Source organism: Salvia splendens, chromosome 7 (assembly GCF_004379255.2).
Source record: "Salvia splendens isolate huo1 chromosome 7, SspV2, whole genome shotgun sequence".
Classification (NCBI taxonomy): Eukaryota; Viridiplantae; Streptophyta; class Magnoliopsida; order Lamiales; family Lamiaceae; genus Salvia; species Salvia splendens.
This window is the reverse complement of record NC_056038.1, coordinates 33,590,012-33,600,042: the sequence shown is the minus strand read 5'-3', so window position 1 is coordinate 33,600,042 and position 10,031 is coordinate 33,590,012. Positions and strand designations below refer to the sequence as shown.

Genomic DNA, 10,031 nt, shown 5'->3' with positions numbered 1-10,031 from the left:
GGAATTAAATTAATATTATAATGGCCGATATGAACGGTCAAGTTTTGATATGGTACGAAATTCATCATGAATATAATTTGTTAATCCAGAATTGGCAAATATAAAACTATTTCGTCGATTTCAGAATTATGTACTCAATGCAAATACTACGAGTAATCGTAGTTGTCCAAACTAAATCCTTAAAAATTAACATTTAATAAAATGAACAGAAAGCAAGAAAGATATTGCAAAAATAAATTACTCTTACGAACAAAATATATTGAAGAAAAAATATCTTAGGAACATTCTTATAACACTGAATTCAAGATTGCCAGCACCAACTCTCATGTGTTGTGATGTGAGGCAGGCTAATACAGATCTCAACTGAGTCCAAAAAGATAATAGTTCATCCACTAAATGTGGCATTCTGGGAATTTAGCCAATTGTATAAACCTTTACTAGTTTAGATGTATCACAGACAACTAGATTTTCCGAATCCGAGGGAGTTGTGCAGAGCCAATTCACCTGATCAGACAGAGATACCATCATAAAAAAGAAGGGTGAGGAGGTGAGAGTGGGACAGAAGCTTTGTATACCAAATCAAGAATGTGTAGCTCACCTTTCTACTCAGAGTAATGCTGGAACATACAATATCACTGCTGCCGTTGCTAGTTTGTCCACCACCATCATGCGATTTCATCCAATCCCAGACTTTTACTGACTTATCGTTTCCACCAGAAATGATCAACTTCCCTTTCTCTCCAAACGTAGAAAAGCTCCTGAATAACATATAATGGCGGCGGCAATGAATAAAACTTCTTTTAAATGTGTTTGTGTGTGTGTGAGAGAGCAAGCAAAACAAAAGAGTATTACTACAAGCAGTTGGTAGTATCACTTACACACAGGATACTGCAGCCACATGTCCTCCCTTCGAGTAGTCCAAATGTAGGTTTCTGTCGTTTTGATCTACGGTTGGGGAATCCTCTTTCAGTTGTGATTTAGTACCCATCTTTGGCTTTGATGTATTTTTGGATTTTTGAGCAGCATGTTCAGGCTCAAGATTAATTACATTGACAACACCATCGCCCCTAGCCACAACACAGATCTTGCCAACGCTATCTACAAAATCAAGGTCAGGAACTACTAGAGCATGCACAAAAGCTGGGTTATAGCACTGCCCGGCATTGCCTCCGCTGCCTGCAAAAGTTTTCATTTAAATAAATTAGAAAGCAATATGTATGGGATAGAAATTCTGAATGCAAAAAAAGACGCGGGATAAAAATTCTGAATGCAAAAAAGGATAGTAGTATAATTTAGCATTTATCTGCCTATTCACGATGGAACATGATTTTTATTTTGCAAGATTGGAGTCTGAAACAGGAAAGTAAAATATCATGGAAAAATAAACAGTGCCCCTGTCACCTCAACCTAAAGCATTCAAGAATAAAGATGATATCAAATAAATACTGAAAATGGGCCACTTTTACTAATTCGAGCTAATGAAAGTTTTATATCATCCTGCAAATCTGGAATCCAACTTTGTACTACAATTACTTAAGCTCAAGAATGATTAAGAAAATTTTATTTTCGTCTATTTCACATTCAGACCAGCTATACTGAAATCAAGCATATAATATTTTTTTAGGGGAAGTGTAATATTATCACGGGAAGCTGCTTAAGAGCAGCACTAAGTAGTACATAGATATTGATAGCAAAGCACAAGGCACTCATACCAAAGTCCATAATTTTGTTTGGACGCCCTTTGGAGAAGTCCCAAAGCGCAAGTTTTGAATCTAGACCACCAGTGATAACTGCAAAAAAATGACATAAGAAACAAGGATAATTAAGTAGACCACAGAAACAAAGTGTGAAGCACCGGCACAGGTAGATAAGATTTTATTTACAATAACAGAATATGCCCGGCAGGGGTACAGTTCTCTAAAATACATAACAAAATGGGAAACAGGATAGTTTTATTAAAAGTCACATGAGGGGAATGTGGATTGAGGAGGTGAACAGAATAAAGCACAATGAACTCATTTAGAATCAGATATATTACTAAGAATACCTTCCCAAGATCTCCAAGGAAGGAACTGGACACTGCTGCAGATCTGAAGAAACAAGTTAATAACGGAAAGGCATTAGAGATAGAAAAGTCATCAAACAGAAACACAAGGAATTTCTTAAGAAACAAACAAATGCCTTACTACCTTGGCAGAATTAAGGTCAACAGGAAAAGCTTGAAAGAAAAGTGATCAGCAGATCTGTGTATTGATGCTCGGAAGGAAAAGAAGAATGACAATCTGATGAGTTTAAGCTGAATGCCTTATGAAAAAACAATCTATATTACAAAGAAAAGGATACACTCTGGTGACCTGCTCTCAATGTTTTGTATAGACATTGTTGGTGAACATCAACAATCTGCAAGGAAGGCAATCATCATAACCTCTTCCATGAACTCATTTGTATATAGTACCCGTGACAAGGAAACCTCAATATAATTTGGAGTGCCAATCATGCAGGAAATCAATAGTAAAGTGTCCATAGATTGTAAATAAGTATATAAAATAATAAGGAGAAACAAAAAAAATTGAAATATTTAGTAGTACAAGCAGACTTTCCCCCCACCATTATAGTTTATACTTGTGTCTCAAAGCTTTAATTTCAGTAAATCTAGCTTCAAATGATATAAAAAGAATTACAGCCCGCCCTTACTGGTTTTACCATAAGTGCAAGCCGTTAAATTGATCATTAGTCGAGAGGTCCGCAATCAATATACTCCGAAAATCTTTAAAAGGTTTTCTTGATTTATATAGCTTGTGCAAAATTGAACTCTGCACAAGCTATTGTCCTTGATTTGGAAGATATTCTCATAACGTTTCTGAATTATATATGTACATGAAATGCAACAAACTAAACCATTAAATCACATGCAGAAGAAGTGCATACCTTTACATCTCCCGCATCATCTGCAGCAGCTAGAAAGGACGATTTTGGGTGACAAGCAATCTGTAGATTGTAAATGATGACACAAGTTTGAGTAATGACCACAAATTAGGTTTAATTGTACTCCTTATTTTGGTGAGTTAGGAGAAGATGTTAGCCTGAACAAAGTTGATCACTCCTTTCAGACCAAGGAAAAAAATTTGACTTATGGAATTGATCACTGATTCCATATGCTTTCTAACCAACCAGTCAATTCAGGAAAAAACATCCACAACAGAACAAATATGGATTAAGATGGCATACCTGATTTATCTCATCCTTATTATAATTGTAGCTTTCTTCTAGTTGCTTCCACGAATGTCTGACACATTGAACGAGGCTGTTAGTAATAGCATTAGAACTCACTTTGTGGCATTAATTATGCAAAAAAAGACCATCAGAAAATGAAAATAAAACGCAAATGACCACAAAAGTGAAAAGAGACTTTTAAGCACGATTTATCAGAATAAGGATTATGGTTATTGGTTTCTAACAAAATATTAACAATCTGAATCATTCACATAACAAAAGGTGACAAAATCAAAGCATACCATATGTAAATCAAAGCACTTGATTTCATTTTCTACAGAAACATAGATGATCTCTTCATTCCCTGCAGCATGTATGGCAAAAATCATTTTATGCAAGAAAAAGTACCTGAGAAATAACTAAGGGCATAGAAGCATATTATTGTTATTATTATTATTATTATTATTCCTGAGCAAGTGTATTCTAAGGGGGTGTTCGGTTTGCAAGATTGTATCCCGGATTAATATGTAACGTGTTTGGTTCATAAGATTTAATCCTACAATTCAATCATAGATGGATAATCATGGGATAATTAGTCATAGCTACGCCTGTCAAAATAGATATCGGGTATTGGATACCCGATACCCAAACCCGAAAAAATCGGGTAATTGGATACCCGATACCCGAAAAATCGGGTTTCGGATCGGGATCGGGTATTGTGTTATGGGGATTTTCAGGTTACCCGATACCCGATCGGGTAATACCCGAAAATCCAAAAAAATATATAATTTTAATAATGATTTATTTAATTTGTCAATTTATTATTTACTTATTGACTTTGACTCAATTAATCAATTTGAATTTAGGGAATTAGGGATCTACACATTACACATTTTACACTCCCTCTCGCTCCCAGCTCCCTGGCTGACTCTCACTCTGTCTCCCTCTCGGCTGCGGGCTGCCTCTCACCCACGACCCACCGACGAGCACCACCGCCTGCACCGACGAGCTTGTCGTCTTCTCCTCGGCTCCTCCCTCTCCCTCACGAAGACGCAGTCCGCCAAGCCCTCTCCGGCTCTCCCTCTCGGCCCGCGCCGCCCTCTGCTGCTGCTGCCGCCGCCGCCCTCCCTCTTGGAACTTGGGAAAAATATGAAAAAAAAAACCAAGAAATTTATTTTTATTTTTTTAAAAAAATCGGGATCGGGTACCCGATTTTTCGGGACTGGATACCCGAATCGGGTATCCGGGTACCCGAAATCATTTTCGGATCGGGTATCGGGTAGCAAATTTTGGGTTTTTCGGGATCGGGTACCCGAAAATTTCGGGTCGTGTACCCGCGGGTACCCGATTTGACAGCCCTAGTCATAGCTAACCCCCTATGACTAAAATAATCTCACAGCTCAATCCTAAATTGTATCTTGGTATTATTTTATCTAGGAAACCGAACACCACCTAAGCATATTAATTGTGTATCACAGCTGAAAAAGGGAAAAAATAAAACTACCAGCAGAAACTACTTACCCTCCAACTATCAAACACTAGCTCAAAAGCTAACTTATAATACATACAGTACTTCATAGTTACAGAAAAGGTAGACTTGCATTCATTCACTCTAACAAAGAAGATCAATACTCTTGTTTAGGTAGTCAAAGTTAGCTTGACATCTTATCCGATATTATGAGAAGAATTTATTAAAAACAGCGATAAAATCTAATACTACTAGTAAACATCAAAACAAACCTGGCTTAAAGCATAAAGATGAAACAGGGTTCCCATTCTCCACATCCATAGAGAACAGCATATCTTTGCACCGCAAATCATAAAAGCAAACGCGACCATCCTACAATGGGAAAGCAAATTAAGAAATTGCTGCACCGAAAGCAGATAAAAGAGTTACATCGATAAAAATTAGAGCATGCCAGCACTATTAACTTAAAATGTGAAGAAAAAAACTTGCTATTCGAGCTCAATTGAACTGTTTTTAGACGCAGATGTTGAATTAGAGTGTGAGAGGACGAGACCTCGGCGGCTGTGGCAATGAAGCCTGGTCGGGCTCGGGAAGCGATGCAACAAGTGGCGGCGGCGCTGTGCCCTCTTAATCGCCTCGGCTCCGTCATATCGGCGGCGCGTTGAGGAATTCGCGCTCTATTAATTATGAAAATTAGATTTAGCTAAATTCCTAACAAAATTCGTGCTTATAATTGCGACCGTTTAACAAAAATCGTTACTCTAACAAAAATTTAACTGGTTCTTTCCATTTTCTTCGAGATACACTTTTATGAGTTTATCATAGGCACATTTTTTCTCCAATATTACAGGTTTATGTAATGGGCCTACATCGGGCTCAAGTTTCTGAGCTTCTTGTAAATCCCTTAGCCCTCACACTGGCCCAACAGAATATGAGAGAAATCATTATTTAATCTCAGTTTGGTTGTTTTATAAACCACCTTATCAAAACAATTAATTCAATATCTCCAATTGCTTTATAAATTCATATACCTAATCATCCATACACACACTGCATCATACATATCATATCCGGCAAATTATACAAGAAAAAAAAATCAATCAACGAATGCGTCAATGTATACTACTATAATGTACAAACAAGAGCATGCCTGGCTTTATTTGATTCTACAAACAAGGCAGCCCAAATTGCTATTTACAATTACAAACTTACAGAACAAGAAAAAGAATTTGAATGTTTCGAACTCTAAAAAAGAAGAAAAACCATAACTAAACGCTACTTAAAAGAAAAAAAGGAAAAAGAATATATTAACACATAAGCTTTTCTTCATCATGATCGTGATTCTGATCATCATCTAACAGCAGAAGCCACTGTGTGGGCCCAGGATTTGAGACTATCCTTGATGTCCATCTCATTTGTTGCAGCAGCAGGAAGAGGAAGAGGAAGAGGAAGAGGAACCCTCCATTTCATCAACCTTTTCTCTTCCTCTTCATAAAACTCCCACGCTTCTGATAGATACGGCCTCCCTCTCATTCTAGAAACTTCCTCGCTCCTCCTCCTCCTCCTCCTCCTTTTCTCTTCAGTTTCTGGAACACCGCATTCTGTTCTCTGCCCTAACTTTTGCAGGCCGGGGACGATCTCAACGAGGGCCCGGTCATCCTTGGCTTCTTCCGAGAACACGAAGCCCATGTCGATGAAGCCCTTCACCTCTTCGAACTCCAGCTGAGACATGCTTTTGCTCAGCTTCTTCTTCCTTCTCATGTCGTGCTGCTGTTTGATCACGGCTTTCTTCATCACTGGACTTTTCGGAATTTCCAATGAAACCGAAACCTCTTTGTCGGAGAGTATGGTTTGGAGGTGGGGTTTTATGGCGGGAGAGGTGGAATTCTTTGTCGTGAAGCTTGATAGGTCATCGCTCTTTGATCTTCCTAGCAACGATAATTGGCGCGAAACATTTTGATTTGATGGTTGACTCGGTTGGGTTTGAAGTAATGGTGGGGTTGGGGTTTTCTCGAGGATTCCGAGGTGGAACCACATCGAATCGAAGAGGTTTAGAACATTTTCAGCTTCCATAAATGGCTGTGGCGGCTGATGAAAAATTGAAAGGTATTGAATGTGGTTTGTTTGGATTTTGAGAGGAGTTGGTTTTATATATGATGGTGCCTGAATTTGTTATGGACGGAAATACCCCTGTCTCTGAATTACTCGTTTTGCCTGTTTGGGTAATTTCCAAACACGTGCACTGGGGAAATATCTTCTCTTTTATTCTTATGAAATTTAATTACTTTTCTTTTGGTATGATTGTGAATGATTGCGTAGTTTGATTAATTCAACCACTTTCCACTCTCACGTGCAAACGCTACTTGGTCATATATCTAATCACGAGAACTTCGATTGTTTAATGTTTGTTGTATTTGTCATGTGTAGAAATTTCACTAAGCCAAGAAAAACAATTAACTAAATTTCCAGATTAAAAAAATACTCGGGACGGCGGTCTATGATTCTCTTTTTAGAAATGAACTAAAGGCAAGAGACGCATAACATGTTGCGTGATTTTTTAATATTATAAATATTCTACTTAATATTGCGTCATTTCAGATTATTTAATTATTATACACTCCATGTTAGTTGATATTAATATTACCATGAAAAGTACAGCATACTATATGCATCTAAGAGACAAAGTATAGAACTAATTAATGCAGTGTATCCAAATGTTAGAAATATACTAGAAAAAAACTAGCTTTGCATGCAGTAATGTACTCCCTACGTCCCATTCAAGATGTCCACATTCTTGAGTGGCCGAGAATTTTAGGAGGAATTGTTAAGTGGCAAAAGTAGAGAGAGAAAAATAATTGAATATTTTAATTAGAAAAGAGTGATTCATTTCTAAATATAGAAAGTGAGCATCTTGAGTGAGACAAACTAAAAAGGAAGGTGAACATCTTGAGTGGGACGGATGGAGTAACTATTTACAATACTAATATGCTAACTGGGAAGATGAACTAGGAAAATTATCACGAAGAGAAATGAAAAAACTTATGTTGAGTTGGGGATGATCCCTCTTCTCACAAAAGTATATTACACATCGGTTAATAGTTTTCACAGATAAAATGGTTTCCTCCTAGCCCTCTTTTCATATGGCTAATGCCTTTGGCATTCAGTTGGCCATAGTTGGCATCGTCTATTTAAGTGTCTTGATGTTAGGTCTTTCCATATATGCCTAAGCAGGGGTCTTGGAAAGGTCTTACATCAAGACACTTAAATAGAAGATGCAACTATGGCCAACTGAAGGCCAAAGGCCTTAGCCATATGAAATGCCAAAAATTGGTAGACCGATGCTGGTCACGCTGCCAACATTTCCAACATCAAATACAAAAGGAATGTGGACAAAAGTCGTTACCTCGATCTTTAGGAAGTGGATGAACGCAAAGAGATGAGTAGAGAAATAAAAGGGAGTTAGAACATAAACTTTTGTACTAAACTGTATTGCGGGGCAAATCTCCTTTGGCAGTAGCTTCTTAAGAATCTAGCTTATACAACTGACAGAAGAGTAATGCCCTGGAATACAAATGTACACATGCATCTCAGTAGGGCTAATGATTGTGACCGATAACAATGAGTATAAAAAGATGAATGTATAACTTAAACTAGCGTAAGAGTTTGTATTCAGTTGCATTGCGGGGCAAATCTCCCTTGGCGGTAGCTTATTAAGTGACTAGCTTGTGCTACTGCCAGAGGAGTAATTGCCCCGTAACACATATATACACATGCATATCTCAAATATTGTAATGTTTGTTGTGATCAATATGAACGAGTGGGTTCATGTATATATAGTGTACCCCGATGTCGTACAAATGGTACATTCCGCAATCATTCTTTATGCTCTAATTCGTCAAAAAGAGAATGATTTCATTTGATTCCAACTCTATGTATGACATATATATATATAGGGGTGTGATAAAATACAAACTCTCTAAAATACAAACTATACAAACTTTAATCATACTCACTTAATACAATTAATCAACGGTTAATATAAGAGATTTTTCTAATGTCAACATTTTGACATCGAAAAATCAGAATTTGGACACTCCGTCGACAGAATTTGTACACTCCGTACACCCCCCGGTGACATAATTTGTACATTCCGTTGACATCGACCCCCGGTGACAGAATTTGTACAGTCCGTTGACATAATTTGTACACTCCGGTGACATAGTTTGTATAGTTTGTATTTTAGAGAGTTTGTATTTGATCACATCTCTATATATATTATATATATTATATATATATATATATATGGTTTTGATCTATGCAAAACTAGATTTAAATACAGAAACGCAGAACAATAACATACGTAGGGCACTTTTAGGTTATAGTTAGTTAATTTTTAGGTCATGCTAACAAAGCATGACCTAAAATGATCTTAGCATGACATTAAACCCAAATATTATAATATGACCTAAAATTGCTTAATTATGACCTTCCGTGTTTTTGGTTAATTATTGATCATTAGATCATCTAATCCTAGGGCCAAGATTTGGGCTGTATTTCTGGATTTAAATGCATTTTTATATATATAGATCCACCAAATAATTTCTTTATGTTTAATTTTGCTACAAAGCTTGTCGATCGGAATCTAGAAATGACAAGATTTCAGAACATATAGAGAGACAATAAAAAGATAAAACATTTGGCAGACCAAAGGTATTTTTAGAAATTAGTTAAATTTGTTATAATAGCTAAAACAAAGATGAATATTGTTGTCGAGTTCTCGATGGATGATGCAGAAATGGCTCTTTAACATTCAAAGAGACGAACTTGATTGAGAAGGCAAATACTGGAAAAAAGAGCTTCAAAGCTAAGCATCTACAGCCTGTGTCGTCTAACCTTTTTTTCACAACTTGATGTACATGATCCAAAACAAAAATTAGCAAAATCATAAATGAAAAATAACAAACAGCACATTCTCAAGAATAAATTTCTAGATCCTCAAAGTTTTTTTTTGATTGACCTGTTTGATGATTGCATTCGAGGAAATAATACAATTAGTTGAATATTAATGAGTTTCCTGCAAAAATGGTTAGGATCCTATGTCTCAAATATTTATGTATATTGCTCAAAGATATAGTAGTACTAATTAGATCAGTGACCCATGCATATTTAAAATTTAATCTATATCCAAAAAGGACATTAACAAGGACTTAATATTAACAAATAAAAGTATAATTAACAATCGATTTATACATAAAAAAACTTGAAAGTTGCTAAACCTAATTAAAATGTTTCATTATATTATTCATTTACAAAATATTCATAGATACTGTATAAATTAACCAAAAAAAAT

At 36.4% G+C, this 10,031-nt stretch overlaps 2 protein-coding genes across 2 annotated transcripts; both read right to left on the bottom strand.

Annotated features, from left to right (window-relative positions):
* Nucleotides 1–237: 237 nt before the first annotated feature.
* Nucleotides 238–5,487, bottom strand: LOC121811325 (WD repeat-containing protein 53-like). The gene is made up of 11 exons (XM_042212161.1): nucleotides 5,235–5,487; nucleotides 4,954–5,053; nucleotides 3,511–3,577; nucleotides 3,229–3,283; nucleotides 2,929–2,988; nucleotides 2,344–2,400; nucleotides 2,048–2,090; nucleotides 1,713–1,790; nucleotides 879–1,176; nucleotides 599–758; nucleotides 238–504 (listed from the first exon to the last, which is right to left on the bottom strand). Exons 1-11 carry the CDS (start codon nucleotides 5,328–5,330, stop codon nucleotides 415–417), a joined length of 1,104 nt encoding a protein of 367 aa, XP_042068095.1. The 5' UTR covers nucleotides 5,331–5,487; the 3' UTR covers nucleotides 238–414.
* Nucleotides 5,488–6,031: 544 nt separating this feature from the next.
* Nucleotides 6,032–6,754, bottom strand: LOC121810771. Its single transcript, XM_042211503.1, has one exon. It carries the CDS (start codon nucleotides 6,752–6,754, stop codon nucleotides 6,032–6,034), a length of 723 nt encoding a protein of 240 aa, XP_042067437.1.
* Nucleotides 6,755–10,031: the final 3,277 nt, after the last annotated feature.